The sequence below is a fragment of the Hypanus sabinus genome, chromosome 18, assembly GCF_030144855.1.
Source record: "Hypanus sabinus isolate sHypSab1 chromosome 18, sHypSab1.hap1, whole genome shotgun sequence".
NCBI lineage: Eukaryota > Metazoa > Chordata > Chondrichthyes > Myliobatiformes > Dasyatidae > Hypanus > Hypanus sabinus.
This window is the reverse complement of record NC_082723.1, coordinates 66,017,307-66,034,118: the sequence shown is the minus strand read 5'-3', so window position 1 is coordinate 66,034,118 and position 16,812 is coordinate 66,017,307. Positions and strand designations below refer to the sequence as shown.

The window sequence follows — 16,812 nt, the reverse complement described above, 5'->3', positions numbered from 1 at the left end:
ACGATCACGATTGAAAATAAGGTGGAAGTAATAAAGTGATCGGAAAGAGGTGAAACGCCATTGGTCATTGGAAAAGCATTAGGCTACGTTGGTCAACGATTGGAACAATTTTAATGGATCATATGAAAGGCTCTGCCCTGATGAAAGCTACAATTATTACTAAGCAACGCAATGGTTTAATTATTGCAATACGTATGTTTCTTAAGTGTTTTATATGCATAGAAAGGTAAAATATGTACTATATACTAAGAAAAACATTTGACTAACTGATGCTAAATAATACCGGATGTACCTGTTCCGACTTCAAATCCGACTTAAAGACAGACTCAGGAATGGAACTCATTCATAACCCGGGGACTGCCTGTACTTTTAAGTCATTTCTAGATTATTTATAATATCTAATACAATGCAAATGCTATGTAAATAGTTGTTATACTGTATTGTTTAGGGAATAATGACAAGAAAAAATAGTCTGTACGTGCTCAAACAACGAATGCTGGAGAGAGAACTTCTGGGTTTTCCCAATCCGCGGTTGGTTGAATCCGCGCATGCGGAATCCGTGGATAAGGAGGGCCAACTGCACTCAATGATTCAGGAACAGCTTCTTCCACGCTATCAGATTTCTGAATGGTCATTGAACCCACAAACACTACCTCACTACTTATTTTTATTTTTAAACTACTGATTTAACTATTTAATATGTATTTATGTTTACTGTAATTCAGTTGGTTTTTTATCCAATTATGTATTGCATTGTACTGCTGTCACAAAGAAACCATCGGGTCCGCCATCAGGGGCACAAACCCAATCCCCCCTCTATATTTCCTGCTGCACCTGGAGCTCATTCTCTCACATTCCCCCCAACTCCCCTCTGGCATTACCCTCCTTCGGGGGCAAATTTCCCACCATTTCTGGGATGGGCACAGTGGTTAGCACAACACTATTACAGCTTGGGGCACTCTGGAGTTCAGTGTTCAATTCCTGCATTGTCTGTAAGGAGTCTCGGTACATCTTCCCCATGGAAGGTGTGGGGTTTCTCCAGAGTCCTCCAAAAGTCCAAAGACATACTGGTTAGGTTATTATAAATTGTTCTGGGATTAGGTTAGGGTTAAATGGGTCATTGGTCGGGTTTGTTGGGGCGTGACTCGAAGGGTTGCAAGAGCCCACACCACGCTGCATCACTAAATAATTAAATGTGGGATGCCAGCAAAGCATTTGGGGAGGAACACAAACTCATGTGTGTTGTATCTGAATCATTACTTTTCTACTATTTCTCTTGAAGTTTAACTTTCCAATGTTTGCTTACATGTTTTTATATCTTCACCTATATATGTGTAATTGCTTTCAGAGGCCGTCTGCTAATTGAAGTTGACCATGGATGTATCTTCCTAGTTGTACATGTAGTTGACATACAAGCCAGGAAGTACAGTATGGAGGGCAAGTTGTTGCCCACGTAGCAGGCACTCCCTCTCCACACATCTGATAAATCCAAAGGAGTGGCAGAGACCAGCAACTTTGCAGGAGTTTTCAGTCAGCGTTTGTACTCAAAATAGGACTGCCTTAGGGACTCCAGCTCTGGATTCTTCCCTCGGTGTTTACTTCCGAAGCCTTCCCCAAGAGGAGGTAGGACTGCAAGGCAGCAGAGGTTTGAGATCAATTTTCCATCTCCTTGATGAGCTGCCAGGAGCTGGTGAGCTCCATCTCCTGGAGCAACTGGCTTTAAAGTGACAAAACCCAACTTTGCACCTTCTGTCGGCAGAAACAGTTCCACCAAGCTCAGTAGCTAAACTACATGTGTAATTGCTCAGTAAGATGTATAGCAATTGTAGAATAGTATATTTTCCAGAAGCTACAGTTTTTCTGCAGCAGGGGACACATCAAGAGTGAGGTTTGATCAATCTAAGTGTCAGGCTGATTTGGAAAGATCGGTAATGAGTCAAAACAAGGTGGCAGGGTCCAGGCCCAAAACATACCAATGCAACGGGGCCTGGGCCCTAGTCCAAGGAACGATGATTTCTGGATGCTTGGATGATGTAATCACCAGACCAGATGGGTTGAAAGGGCAGCATGTTGAGTTGGTTCTGTTTGCTGCTCTGTTAACTTGATTCAGCTCTGCGCTGAATCAAGGTCAAGGCGGTGGCCTGCTCCAGGCTTCGTATCTACAGACTCACTTTTATTCTGAATGCTATTTGCGTACTTTGACTATTTGCACAATTTGTTTCATTTTTTTCCTCTTTGCACATTGGATGTTTCACTGTCTTTTCCTTTATGGGTTTCTTTGTTTTGTGGCTGCCTGTAAGGAGAGGAACCTCACTGTTGTATAGTATGTACATAGTTTGATAATAAATGTACTTTGAACTTGAATCTGGCTATTTCATAATTAATTGTTATCACTGGAATGTTATCTCTAGTCTCTATGAGATGACCACAACTACTTTTTTTCTTTGTTCATTTTCTTTCCTTCATTTTTTGTTCTTTGCTCTTGTAACATTCCATAAAACAACTGTGACCACCAAGATTTATGCCTTATTCTTAACTTCTGAAGATCACCACCACTGGATCTGTCAAGAAGGAACAATTCCAAGCAAGGTTGGAGGTGACATTGGATACACGTCAAACCTGGCAGGGTCTGCAGGACATTACTCCCTACAAAGTGAAACCCAATAGCAAGAATGGCAGTGATGCTTCACTACCAGACAAGCTCAACTTCTTCTATGCCTGCTCTGAAGTGGATGTCAATGTCAAGCTGTCTTTCAGAAGGGTGAACCCTTGAAAGGCGGCAAGCCCCAGTGGAGTACCTGGTTAGGCTCTGAAAACTTGTGCCAACCAACTGGCAGGTGTATTCAAGGATATTTTCAACCTCTCATTGTTATGGTCAGAAGTTCCTAGAGGACAAAGATTATACTAATGTCTAAGAAAAGCAAGGTGAGCTGCCTTATGGCTATCATCCAATACCACTCACATCTACAGTGATGAAATGCATTGAGAGGTTAGTCATGGCCAGAATCAACTCCTGTCTCAGCAAGGACCTGGACCCACTGCAATATGCCTTTCGCCACAATAGGTCTATGGCAGACACAACCTCAACGACTCTTCATACAGCATTAGGTTATGTGGACAATACAAACACTGATGCCAGGATGCTGTTTGTTGTCTATAGCTCAGCATTTAACAGCATCATGTCTAAAGTCCTGATCAATAAGCTACATAACCTGGGTCTCTGTACCTCCCTCTGCAATTGAATCCTCTATTTTATAACCAGAAGACCACAATCTGGGCGAAAAAGTATAAATAATTCCTTCTCGCTGACGATCAACACTGGCACACCTCAGGGGTGTGCTTAGCTCGCTGCTCTACTCTCTCTATACCCATGACTGTGACTAAGCATAGCTCAAATGCCATCTACAAATTCGCTGACGATACAACCATTGTTGATAGAATCTCAGATGGAGATGAGAGGGTGTATGGGAGCGAGATATACCAGCTAGTTGAGTGGTATTGAAGCAACAGCCTTGCACTCAACGCCAGTAAGACTAAAGCGCTGACTGTGAACTTTGGAAAGGGTAGGGAGGAATCTGAACCAATCCTCAGCGAGGGATCAGAAGTGGAGTGAGCGAGCAGTTTCGAGTTCCTGGGTGTCAAGATCTCTGAAGACCTAAAATGGTCCCAAAATATCGAAACAACTATAAAGAAGGCAAGGCAGTGGCTATATTTCATTAGAAGTTAGCGAAGATTTGGTTTTCACTCAAGACGCTTGAAAACCTCTACAGAAGTACCACGGAGAGCATTCTGACAGGCTGCATCACTGTCTGGTATGGGGTGGGGGGGGGGGGGGCTACTGCATAAGATTGAAAGAAGCTACAGAAAGTTGTAAAATTAGTCTGCTCTATCTTGGGTACTAACCCCCATAGACATCTTCAAGGAGCAATGCCTCAAAAAGGTGGCATCCATCATTAAGGACCCCCCATCACCCAGGATGTCCTCTTCACACTATTACCATTGGGAAGGAGGTACAGGAGTCTGAAGACACACACTCAGTGATTCAGGAACGGCTTCTTCCCCTCTGCCATCAGGGAGGAGGTTCAGGAGTCTGAAGACACACACTCAGTGATTCAGGAACAGCTTCTTCCCCTCTGCCATCTGATTCCTATGTGGACATTAAACCCATGAACACCACCTCACTTCTATTATTTCTATTTGTGTACTATTTTTTCATTTAACTATTTAATATGCAGAGCTATACTTATTGTAATTGATTTATTTTTTCCTAGATTATCATGTATTGCATTGTACTGCTGCCACTAAGTTTACAAATTTCATGACATATGCTGGTGATATTAAACGTGATTTTGATTCTGACTAGAAGGAGACCATGCAAACTCCACACACACAGGCAGTGCTGGAGGTCAGGATTGAACTTGAACATAAAACACAAAAACAGTCCAGTACAGGAACACTTGACCCACAGCATTGTGCTGTACCAGCTAAAAAGCAAATCAAAAGCACCCAAACACTGATCCTTCCTACCTACACCATGTCCACATCCCTCCATCTCCCTCACATCCATGTGCCCGTCCAAACGTCTCTTAAAAGCCTCTACTGTATTTGCCTCTACCGCCACACCAGGCAGCACATACCAGGCATCCACCACCCTCTGAGTAAAAAACTTACCCCTCACATTCCCCTTGAACCAACTCCCTCTCATCTTCTATACATGCCCTCTGGTATTAGACATTTCTATTGTGGGGGGAAAGAAGATAGTTCCTCATCTGTTCTATCTATGCCTCTCATAATCTTATAAACCTTTATGAGATCTCCCCTTTGCCTCTGGTGCCCCAAAGAAAACCCAAGTTTGTCCAGCCTCTCATGACAGCACATGCCCTCTAAACCAGTCAGCATCCTGGAAAACCTCTTCTACACCTTCTCCAAAGCCTCAACATCCTTCCTGTAGTAGGGCAAGCAGAACTGTATGCAATTTAGTTGAGTCACTGGAGCTGTGAAGGGGTGGCTCCTAACCACAAGGTTACATTTTTGTCAGCACCTTCCTGTAAGATGGCGGTACACACGGTCGCAGCAGCCTCTCTGGGTCCAACCCAAGGCTCACTTGTTCGTCCTTTAAGTCTTTCTTTTTACAATCACTGCTGGTTGTCAAAAACATCAAGCACTGCAGGTCTACCCAATGAACAACTTGCTCAATAGCAATGGAGCTGGACTTGGCATGGACTGTCTTGCTGGCCATTACGAAAGGCTTTGGAGTTGGTCAGTGGAGGCTAAAAAATTGTAATTGCCATGGATATATTTCTTCTGATCACAAGATCCTGTCGGACATTAGTAACATAGAATATCGCAAGTCTAGTTCACTGGTAAGACCAACAACGAAGGAGCTGCAGGAGCTTGACTGTAGAGCAGACTAAGCCCTTATTCACCTGTTGTAGCCACACAGTGGAAAGTCTCTGGAGACAGTATAGGAGAGAGCAGACAAGCTGCAGCCTGTGCTGAGTTGGTGCTGCCCTCCAGTGTTTGCTCGATGACAAACAAGCTGGATTGCATTCATCTGCAGACTGCTGTGGACTCGTTCTTGCCAACAACATCCATGCACCATCAATCTACTGAACATGACACTCAGGGTCTTGGGCTGGATTATATTATTCTGTGTGACTTGATGTTTAGTGCTATCTTACAGCAATGTTCAAAAGTCTCAGGCACACATATATAGCCAGGGTGCTAAGACTTTTACACTGTACTATACTTATCAATGCAGGGCAGAGAGTGAGTCTGTAAATCTGGCAGGAGCAAAGGATGTGGGGAATGGGGAGGGTGGAGAGCCGCGGGAGGGGTGTGGGGCAGGTGGCAGAGAAGGAGTGACAGGGGCGCGAGAGGGGCAGTGGGTAGTGGAAGTGCAGACACACCCAGCCCTGAGACAACCAGACAAGGTCATTTGATTCCAAACAACTGGTTTACTAATCATTACAGAATGTCCCTCTGGTGCTCCCCTCTTCCTTCCCCTTTTCCCAACCATGATCCCCCTTCTCCCTGCCCCCTTCCCACTCTCAGTCCACAAGAGACCCATATCAGAATCAGGTTTATCATCACTCACGTGTCATGAAATTTGTTTTTTTTTTTGGCAGGAGCCGTAAAGTGGAATACATAAAATTACTACAGTGCTGTGTAAAAGTCAGGCACTTTAGCAATATATATGGACCTGAAACTTCTGCACATTACCGTATGCACTATATACGCCTTGCGCAGTGTGCGACAGTTGATAACGTGCTTTGCACCTTGGCCCCAGAGGAATGCTGTTTCATTTGTCCGCATACATGTGTATGGTCAAATGATAATTAAACCTGAACTTGAACGCTAGCGAGGAGGTTATCAGTGACAAGCTGAAAACCACAAAAAGCCACAGTCTAATCTAGAGTTTGGTTATGAGTCAATACCCTGACTGATTACGTAACCACAAGGGACAGGAATGATGCATGCTTTCCTAAACAGAGGCAGCTTCACTCTACATGAGATGAGACTGTGATGTAGACAGAAAGAACTGTCAACAAAAGTCACCAGAGATCAAGAACAGGGCTATTCATCTGCAGTTAAAGGGACTTTGTTGCTGGGAAGGTAATGAGATTAGAAATGGGTTATTTGATCTCTGTTCTAAATATTAGAAGCAGGTTTAATATCACTAGGATATGTCGTGAAATATGCTGTGTTGTGGCAGCAGTACACTGCAATACATAAAATACATTAAAAACTATAAATTACAATTAAATATGCACATTGCTTATTGCAATTTATGTATTTTTTCTAATATGGTAAAGTTTGTTTGGTGCATTGGGGTGCAACCTTGCCGTTTCTTTAGTGTTTCGTCTGTTTTACAAGGCCGAGTTGTGAGTACAATGCTCAACCCAGCACAGATGAGAAGTGTGTAAAGAGCCGGCCGGATTCGAACCCAGGCCATCGTGATCTAATGTCCGGTTGCAGATACCACTGCATCACCAGTACAGACACACCACTTATAAATTAAGTAAGTTGTGCAAAAAAAAAGAAAAAAAGAATACTGAGGTAGTGCTTATGGGTTCATTTTGTATTCAGAAATTGGATGGTGGTATGGAATAAGCTGTTCTTGAATCGTTGAGTGTGTGTGTTCAGGCTTCTGCACCTCCTCCCTGATGGGAGCAATGAGAAGAAAACACGTACTGGGTGATGGGGGCCACCTTTTTGAGGTATCACCTTTTAAAGACGTCCTCGATGCCGAGAAGGCTAGTGCCATGACGGAGCTGTCTGCGTTTACCACTTTCTGCAACTTTTCCCAATCCTGTACAGAGGCCCCTTCACACCAGATGGAAGAAACTATCAAAAGCAACCTCACCAACCTCTGAGCAGGCGATGGAACCGACCATCAGCAGTCAGCCCCAGTACTCTCTGTGTTCCACTGTGGTAAATGTACAAAACACAGTTCAAAAAAGCAGACTCCTCTACACAAATACTTCAGTCCGAGTCAGTAGTGAACTGAGAGCTACATAAAAGAATGTTGTTCAAACGAGAATGAACCAAATGTGGCAATGGCTGAGAACAGATGGATTATTGAAGGCAAATTTCCTCATATCTATTAACCTATAAATTTGTTGTGAGAGACAATCAACATTCCAAATATTAATGGTAGGGTAGTGGTTAGTATAACGCTTCACTGCGCTAGCGATGTTCAATTCCTACTGTTGTCTGTAAGGAGTTTATACATTCCCCCCATGGTTATATGGGTTTCCAAAAGGTGCTCTAGCTTCCTCCCACAGTCCAAAAGATGCACGAGTTAGGCTTAGTAAGGCACTGCTATTTGAATATACTGTATTCTCGATGCTGGAGAGGTGGGAGTGGGAAGTGCGGTGGGGAGCTGAGACAGATCTGAAGAAGCTACAGAAGTGATTTAGTAAAATCGTTTCCAGGGATGAGGTATCTTAGTTTGCGGGACAGAATGGAGAAGATGGGGTTGTTTTCCTCGGAACACGGGGAGGTTGGGAGAGGATCTAAGAGGTTTAAGGATGTAAATGTAGAGAAACCCAATTGCCAGAGGCATCAAGATTCAGAAGACACAAAATGAAGATCAACACACTTGAGCTTGGATTGGATGAGCAGACGTAGAAGCCTGGTGGTGAGTCTGCTTGCGCTTGAACTCAGGACATGTGATGACCCAGGCTTATCGAGAAGCGGTGGCGCCCTGATGAGGTGTGAGTTGCATTCAGTAGGCAGTCTTGTTGATTCTGGACCAGAAGGCATAGGAGCAAAATTAGGCCATCCAGTCCATCAAGTCTTCTCTACCATTTCATTGTGTCTGATTTACTTTCCCTCAACCCCAATTTCCAGCCTTCTCCCCATGACCTTAGATGCCCCAACTGATTAAATACCTGACACAAAATGCTGGAGGGACTCAGCAGGTCAAGCAGCATCAATAGAGAGGAATAAACACTTGATGTTTCCGGCTGAGACCCTTCGTCTTGACTGAAAGGAAAGGGGGAAGATGCTAGGATAAGGTGGAGAGGGGACAAACTAGGTGATAGGTGAAGCCAGGTTGGAGGAAGGGGAGAGAAAGAGCTGGGATGAAGAAAGAAGCTGGGAGGAGATAGGTGGAAAAGGTCAAGGACTGTAGAAAGAGAAATCTGATAAGAGAGTGAACCATGCAAGAAAGGGAAGGTGGAAGGGCACCAGGGGAGGTGTAAGACAGGTAAGGAGAAGAGGTCAGGGGCCAAACCAAGGAATTGGAGGAGGAAGAAGGGGGAATTACCAGACAATGGAGAAATGGATATTCATGCTATCAGGTTGTAATGAAGATCATTGGCAAGCAGCTTTTTTATAAAAAATTAAAACACTCAGCAAGTGGTTAGGATCTAGAATACATCACAGAGAATTGGGCAAGAAACAACAGGTAGGGAAATAGAGGGTGGGGGAATGAGTACTGCTAAGTGTTCTTAGAGCCAATACAGACTTTGAAGGGCTGAATGGCCCTGTTCACACTAACTAATCTGTAATTCTGTCAGAGAGACCAGCCTACAAGATGGCTGTGTAAAAACTCTTACCTTTTAGCTTATTTCGAACTTTGTTCGCTGTTGCCTTGATCGAGAGTGTTAGGTCCTCCAGTTCTTCTTTCGTTTCTACAAAATGAAAAGTTTTAATTAAACTCCCAAGCTTACAAAAAGGGAATATTTGTTCAAATATTGGCTGCAGTTCATAACATGTGTTAACATCTGCCCAATATTAAATTCTAAATACGCTCAGCTTTTTGTTTGCTGGCTTTGAATGGAAAACAGATTTCATTGCAAAACATTGTCTGTTGCTGTTTGTCATCTACGTCAGTGACCTGGATGATAATGTGGTTGACTGGATCAGCAAATTTGTGGATGACACCAAGTTAGGGGGTGAGGTGGACAGCGAAGACTACCATGGCTTGCAGTGGGATCTGGACCAGTTGGAAAAATGGCTGAAAAATGGCAGATGAAACAATGCAGAGCAAGTGTGCACTCTGGGAGGACTAACCAGGGTAGGTCTTACACAGTGAACGGTAGGGCACTGAGGAGTGTGGTAAAACAAAGGGATCTGGGAATACAGGTCCATAATTCATTGAAAGTGGCATCGCAGGGAGATAGGGTTGTAAAGAAAGCTTTTGGCACTTTGACATACATAAATCAAAGCACTGAGTACGAGATGGGAGGTTACGTTGACATTGTATAAGATGTTGGGGAGGCTTAAATTGGACCGTTGTGTGTAGTTTGGTCACCTACCTACAGGAAAGATGTACATAGTACAGAGAAAATTTACAAGGATGTTGCCAGGTCTGGAGGACCTAGGTTATAAGGAAAGACCGAATAGGTTAGGACTTTGTACCTTAGAACATGGAAGATGAGAGGAGATTTGATATACAAAATTATGAGGGGTATAGATAGGGTAAAAGCAAGCAGGCTTCTTCCACTGAGGTTGGGTGGAACTACAACCTGAGGCCATGGGTAAAGAGTGAAAGGTGAAAAGTTGAGGGGGAACATGAGGGGAGATGAGTGTGTGGATTGACCTGCCTGTGCAAGTGGTACGTGCAAGCTCGATTTCAACGTTTAGGAGAAGTTTGGATAGGTACATGGATGGTAGGGATATGGAGGGCTATGGTCCCGGTGCAGGTTGATGAACAGGGGCATAAATGGACTAGGTGGGCTGAAGGGCCTTTCTCTGTTCTGCATTTTTCTATGACTCTATGACATCTAACAACTAGTTAAATACAGTCCACCTTACACTGTTAGGAAATGTAACCAACCCACTGTGTCAAGCCATTTCTGGGAGACGGCACTGACGCAAATGGCAGAATGAACTTGACTGGCTAAGAATTTGCTGAAAACTTCGCCATTCGTGTTCTTGGTTCTCTCCCAAGAGCTGGAAATCATGTTTGGACAGAATTGTATCCTTTCTACTTGTCACAGCACTCATTCTGGTGGTTTATTAACATCTTGCTGGAGCATCACTATTTCCACAAGACTGTGGTGACCCACTTCCCAGCGCACTCGAACTGGTTCACAAAGTGGCGCGCGCCGGCAGAGAGGCCGGTCCCAAAAAGGGCACCAAGCCTGTTTCACCAGCAAGGGGAAAAGCATTCCCGCCCAGGGAGGGCGAGATCAGGAAGGCTTTAAAGCGAGGCCGCGAAGTTTGAACAAATCTCTTTTTGCAACTGCAGTTCACTGACTCTGTGTCGTTATTGCAGCACTGCGTGTAGCACACCTCTACAAGACCATACAATACAGGAGCAGAATTAGGCCATTTGGCCCATCGAGTCTGCTCCGCCACTTTATCACAGCTGATCCATTTTCCCTCTCAGCCCCAATCTCCTGCCTTCTTCCTGTATTCCTTCAAGCCCTGACTAATCAAGAACTTATCAACTTCTGCCTTGAGTATACCCAATGACTTGGCCTTCACAGCCGACTGTGGCAATGAATTCCACAGAGACACCACCCTCTGGCTAAAGAAGGTCCTCCTCATCTCCGTTCTAAAGGGATGCGCCTCCACTCTGAGGCTGTGTCCTCTAGCCTTAGACTCTCCCATGATAGGAAACATCTTCTCCACATCCACTCTGTTAAGACCCTTAAACATTCAATAGGTTTCATTGAGGCCATCCCTCATTCTTCTGAATTCCAGTGAGTATAAGCCCAGAGCCATTAAATGCTCCTCATATGGCGAGCCTTTCACTGCTGGAATCATTTTCATGAATCTCCTTTAACCCTCATTCCCTGCATTGAGAACTTTTGAACGAGGCATTTCCCTCCCGAGTGCATCTGTTACTAAACACTATCTTTAGTCACATATTTGTGTTTTATTATTATTATTGTGTTTTTTAATGTACTGCATCGGATCCAGAGTAACAATTATTGCACTCTCCATTAAGCAATCTTGAATCATCAAGGACTCCACACCAACGATACCCAAGACAGGGGCACACTTTTAATATCGGGTGGGGGAGAGGGGATGAAGTAAGAAGCTGGGAGATGATAGGTGGAAAAGGTAAAGAGGACTGTGGGAGAAATCCAATAGGTGAGGAGAATGGACCATGGGGAAAAGGGAAGGAGGATGATGGGCGGATGAGAATGGTGAACAAAAACAGAAGGGGGAGGGGAGCAAATTACCAGAAGTTAATTATCTCATTGTGTTCGTTATCTTACTGTGGGGGGGGGGGTTTGCACTCCATCGAATCTGGAGTAACAATTATTTTGTTCTCCTTTACACTTGTGTACTGGAAATGACATAAAATAATCTTGAATCTTGAATAGGAGGTATTGTGATTAAGCAGAAAATGGCACACAGAAGGTTCACAAGGATATCACCAGCAGAAGAGGGCTTGAATTGAGAGACTGGATAGGCTGGGATTTATTTACCTGCAGTGTAGGAGGATGAAAGGTCACCTTGTACAGGCATAAAATAGAGGGGCATACTGTAGATCAGGTAAATGGTCACAGGCTTTTTCCTGTTGTAGCTGACTCAACTCTAGATGGGTGGCAACTTGAATCCGTACACCTCTGAACTGTCCTTGTCCAGAGAACTGTGGAAGTCCTTAATCACTGGGGTTACTGAGTCCAGTGAACAGAATTCTTCAGCAACACACACAAAATGCTGGAAAATCTCAGGTCAGGCAGCATCTATAGACATATATACAGAAAGGTGCCAGAAAAGGGCCAGTAACATCATGAATGATCCCGCCCACCCTATTCATGGACTGTTTGTCCCACTCCCATAAGGGAGGAGCCTATGTAGCATCCACCCCAGGACCACCAGACTCAGAAAGAATAACTTTTCTCAAGCAGCAAAGCTGATCAACACCTCCACCCACTAAACCACCCTCAACCACAACTGCTTCATCATTTCCTGTCAGTCACCCTATGAATGCTGGCAGGCTGCATAATAATGAATAATAATGCTCAAATAATGACTGTTCAGGCGGCTGCACGATCTACCCTTCATTCTACACTTGCGCTCATCCATGCAGGAATCAGAGCACCTGGTACAGGTGTGTGTGCGCGCGCGTACATATGACCTTCTGGAATTCCTGACGTTTCCCTCTGCGTCTATAAATTGCCACGGTGAGCACAACATTATTTCAGCTCGGGTCATCAGAGATCTGAGTTCAACTCTGACGTCCTCTGGAAGAATGTTTGTATCTGCGTGTGGGTGTTCTCTCAGTCGTCCCTGTGGAATGCATGAGTTTCCTCCGGGTGCTCCGGTTTCCTCCCACTAAACCAAAGATGTACTGGTTAGTCGGTCAACTGGTCATTGTAAATTGTCCTGTGATTAGCCTAGGGTTAAATAAGTGGCTTGCTGGGTGGTTCAGCTCGTTAGGTCATAAAGGCCTATTCCGCGCCATATCGTTAAAGAAATTAAAATGGAACAGTGTAGCACCAGACAGGCCATTTGTCCCACAGTATTGTACTGATCTTGAGGCCAATTATCAAAGCAAATAAGAACCAATTTATACCAATGTGGCAGTGAATCCAGAACAAATGGGCAAAGGAATTCTTAATTATTCCATTTTTAAAGAGGGTGAGGGGGTGTGTGAGAGAGAGACAGTCTTTCACTCCCCCTTGATGCTTTCAGAGGATGTGTTTATGGATTGGACTGTTGTTCACTTAGACTCTTTTCAGTTTTAATCTTGTATCCTGTGTTTTTGCCTGTTCTTTCTCACTGCCGTTTGGCACTATGTTATTTTTTGTGCATGTGGCAGCGAGTTGACGGTTTCCATGGTTTTCCTTGTTTCAAGGCTGTCGGGAGAGGAATGGGCCTTGAATGTACATTGAAACACTGTGAAATACATCCTTGGCTTCAATGACCAATACAGACCACAAATGCACTGAGGGTAGATCGCAAGCCTCACCATGCTCCCAATGCCAAAGTAGCATGCTAAGAACTGACTAACCCTAGAAGAATGTGGAAGGGTAACTGGAGTACCAGAGGAAACCCATGCAGTCACAGACAGAACGTACTAACTCCTTACATCCAGCAGCAGGAAATGAACTCTGATCATTCGCTGGCGCTGTGAAGTGTTATGCCAAGTGCTACGCTGCCGTGCTCAATTCTCAGGGTATCTGGTCACATAATGAAGTTACAAACTCTAACATATTAACAATGCAACTTCAAAAACCACCTTTTGACGGGAATCCATGAATTGACAGATTGCTTGCTGTGGAGGCGGATATTGAGTATATTTAAAGCAGAAATTGATAGATACGTTATTATAAACACAAGAGATTCTGCAGAAGCTGTAATTGTTTTCCTCTCTCCCTTCAATTCCCCACTGTGACCTGAATCTCCTTCTCCTCATGTACCTATCAACTCCCTTTGTACCCCTCCCCTTCCCTTTTTCCATGGTCCACTCTCCTCTCCTATCAGATTCCTCCTCCTTCACCTTTTCCACCTATCACCTTCCAGCTCCTTACTTCATTCCTCTCCCCAACCATCTGATTCACCTATCACCGCCTCGCTTGTCCTTCTTCCCTTCTTGGTCTGATCTCTTCCCTCTTCCTTTCCAGTCGTGATGAAGGTTCTTGGCCTGAAACATCAACTGTTTATGCATTTGCACAGATGCTGCCTGACCTGCTGAGCTCCTCCAGCATTGTGTGTGTGTCATCCATCACCAGTGATCCCTACCACTACCCAGGCCATGTTCTCTTCTCACTGCTGCCACAAGAGCCTCAGGACTTGCACCATCAGGTTCAACAACAGTTATTACCATCAGGCTCTTGAATAAAAAGTGGTAACTACACTCACTTGCCCCATCACGTTCCCACAACCAATTATCTCACTTTAAGGACTCTTCATCTCATTACAGGCAGAGCTACGATGACACTCAACAACAACTCCATCCAGCTCATTTGCAGGAACAGCTTAATTTCTGCCTTTGATGTCCCTCTTTTTCCTTTTCAGGATGGATGATGTTCTGTCTGAGACCCTGACCTGGAGTTACACCCAGACTTGAGTTCTTCACAGTGATGGGACCCTCTTCTGGGGGGTGGGGGGGGGTCACAACTGGTCACTTTTCAAAATCCCAAGGACATGGCTGAGAGGCTCCAAGGCTTCACAGCCCTGTGGATGAGCTGATTCTATGCTGTGCCACTGGATAGAACATTGTGGGAGGAAACTGAACACTGGGAACAGCGGATCAGCTGTTGGAGGCTCTGTACTCGGTGATTCGCTTGTGCGCTCTCTCTCTTTTGTGGAGGAGAGTTTGTTGCCAATTCTAGAGTTGGAGAACTTGGGGTAAAAGTGATGCAGCAGACATTTTGTTATGTCTCCCTTCTTGCTATGAAAGGGGACACTGCTTTCCCTTTATTAGGGAGAGAGAGCCTGTGGTATGTCAAATTGTCAGGTGAACAATTAGTTTTTGTTGAACTGTACTGCAGATCACGGTCTCTCCAGGAGGCTTTGCTATTGCTTGCTTGGTGGGTGGAGGGTGCTGATGATTCTTGCTGTAGTCAGTGGAGGTGGGGGAAAGGGGCGGCAGAGGGAAGAGGGCAGTGTTGATGCTTTGCTGCTGCTTGTGTGTGGGGGGGGCCTTGGGGTTCTAACATTTTTACTGTCACTCATTCTTTGGGCACTGTTTTTCATGCATCGCTGTGAAGAACAAGAATTTCAGGTTGTATATTGCATACATTTCTCTGATATTAATATGGAACTACTGAACTATCCTACCTCAGTTATATATTGCTATTTATATTTACATTTGCACAGCTTGTCGACTTCTGCATTCTGGTTGATCGTTCATTGATCCTGGTATAGTTACTATTAGAACATAGAACTTCTATAGATTTGCTAAGTATGCCCACAGGTAAATGAATCTCAGGGTTATTTATGGTGACATAGATGTACTTTGATAATAAAATTTACTTTGAACTTTGCAAGTGAAATATGCAGTAAATATGAAGTATATGAAATAAGCTGTAAACAGCTCACAGTGCTAGTGACAAGACTTCGGTAGTGACAAGACTTCGGTGGTGCCAAGGTATTCATTTGCCTCAGTCTGAGAGAAGGAGCTGTTACCTAGTCCGGCTGTCCTAGAGAAGGCACCCTGTGTGAGAATTTAAGACAGACCCGAGGTTCACAGGTACTTTCCACCCAGAATGCTTTGCAGCTCAATAACCGACCTGTATTTCCAATCAAACTGGTGCCTTACAAATCTCTGACACACCGGGGATCAATTTACACACAACAGTAACCACGAAATCCTCACATCTACAAATGGAACTTTGAAATTTCAGCTGAGTTTTCACCTGAAATTGTTAGTGTCAATTTGCCTTGAACTGTCTAAGACTGAGCCTTCAGAACTCCTGGCATTAAAAGAGCTTCTGTCTTTCAACATCAATTCACTTCATATTAAACTCAAAGTACACTTATTATCAAAGTAAATTACCTTAGGGTCTGGACTATATATATTCTTACAAGTTTATTTTGCATGGTTGAATTTTACTGATATGTGCTTGCTGTCTTGTACGTACGAGGACTAAGCCTCAGGCCGAGGTGCCCCCTGTTTACAGCCGCCAGGAGAGGTGTCCAGGCTGGAGCTGGTGCTGCAGCCCCAGTGGTCACTCAGCAGAAGACAAGTTCTATTGTGCTCATCTGCAGAGTTCTGTGGTGTTGGATGGCTTAAGTTTGGACTTTTTTTTGGCGTGGCTGCAACTTTCTATCTTATCCAAGCTTTGTGCTGTGTGAAACTGTTGATACTGTGTTTTGCACTTTGGCCCCATAGTAACTGTTTTGTTTGGCTGCATTCATGGATGGTTGAAAGACAATTAGACTTGAACTGATTTGTCTTTCCACAGGCAGCCACAAAACAAAAACCAGAGAGAAACATCGAACACTCAATGTGCAAAGAAAAGAATGAGTCACGCAAGCAGCAAAAAGAAAAAGAATATAAAGTACCAATCCACTAAGTAATCGAAAGAGTTCAGGCACGTTCAGTTCAGCTCAGTCCAGCACTCTGTCATTCACTGACTGCAGGCTGCAGAGCCAGTCTGCCACAAACAAAATCGCACAAAACAGCAACCCCAGAAACACTTAACATGAACTACAGAGCTCAATGATTTGACTGATAATATTCCTGATAGCATATCAACTAAAAGGACACTTGCTCTGGAAAGAAATTGTATCCTGGAAACCTGCTTCCAGTGCATACATACCATGACTTTCCAACCTCAGATCACAGATTTTCAAACTGATTATATATTTTAGAAAGAACTTCAATGAAAAATGGTGGAATATGTTTCCGTTATAAAACACTGTGGCCTGTAACCAAGTTGTGGATCAGGA

At 44.1% G+C, this 16,812-nt stretch overlaps 1 protein-coding gene across 2 annotated transcripts in view; it reads right to left on the bottom strand.

The window, feature by feature from the left end:
* Window positions 1-16,812, bottom strand: part of LOC132407705 (syntaxin-2-like) — an 85,560-nt gene that overhangs the window by 36,935 nt on the left and 31,813 nt on the right. The window contains exon 4 of one of the 2 annotated variants that reach the window (XM_059994584.1): window positions 9,066-9,140. In XM_059994584.1, coding sequence (XP_059850567.1) covers window positions 9,066-9,140 — 75 coding nt within the window. Of the gene's footprint in view, window positions 1-8,104; window positions 8,161-9,065; window positions 9,141-16,812 lie in introns of those variants that run through there. The other variant, XM_059994585.1, reaches the window with a different exon arrangement.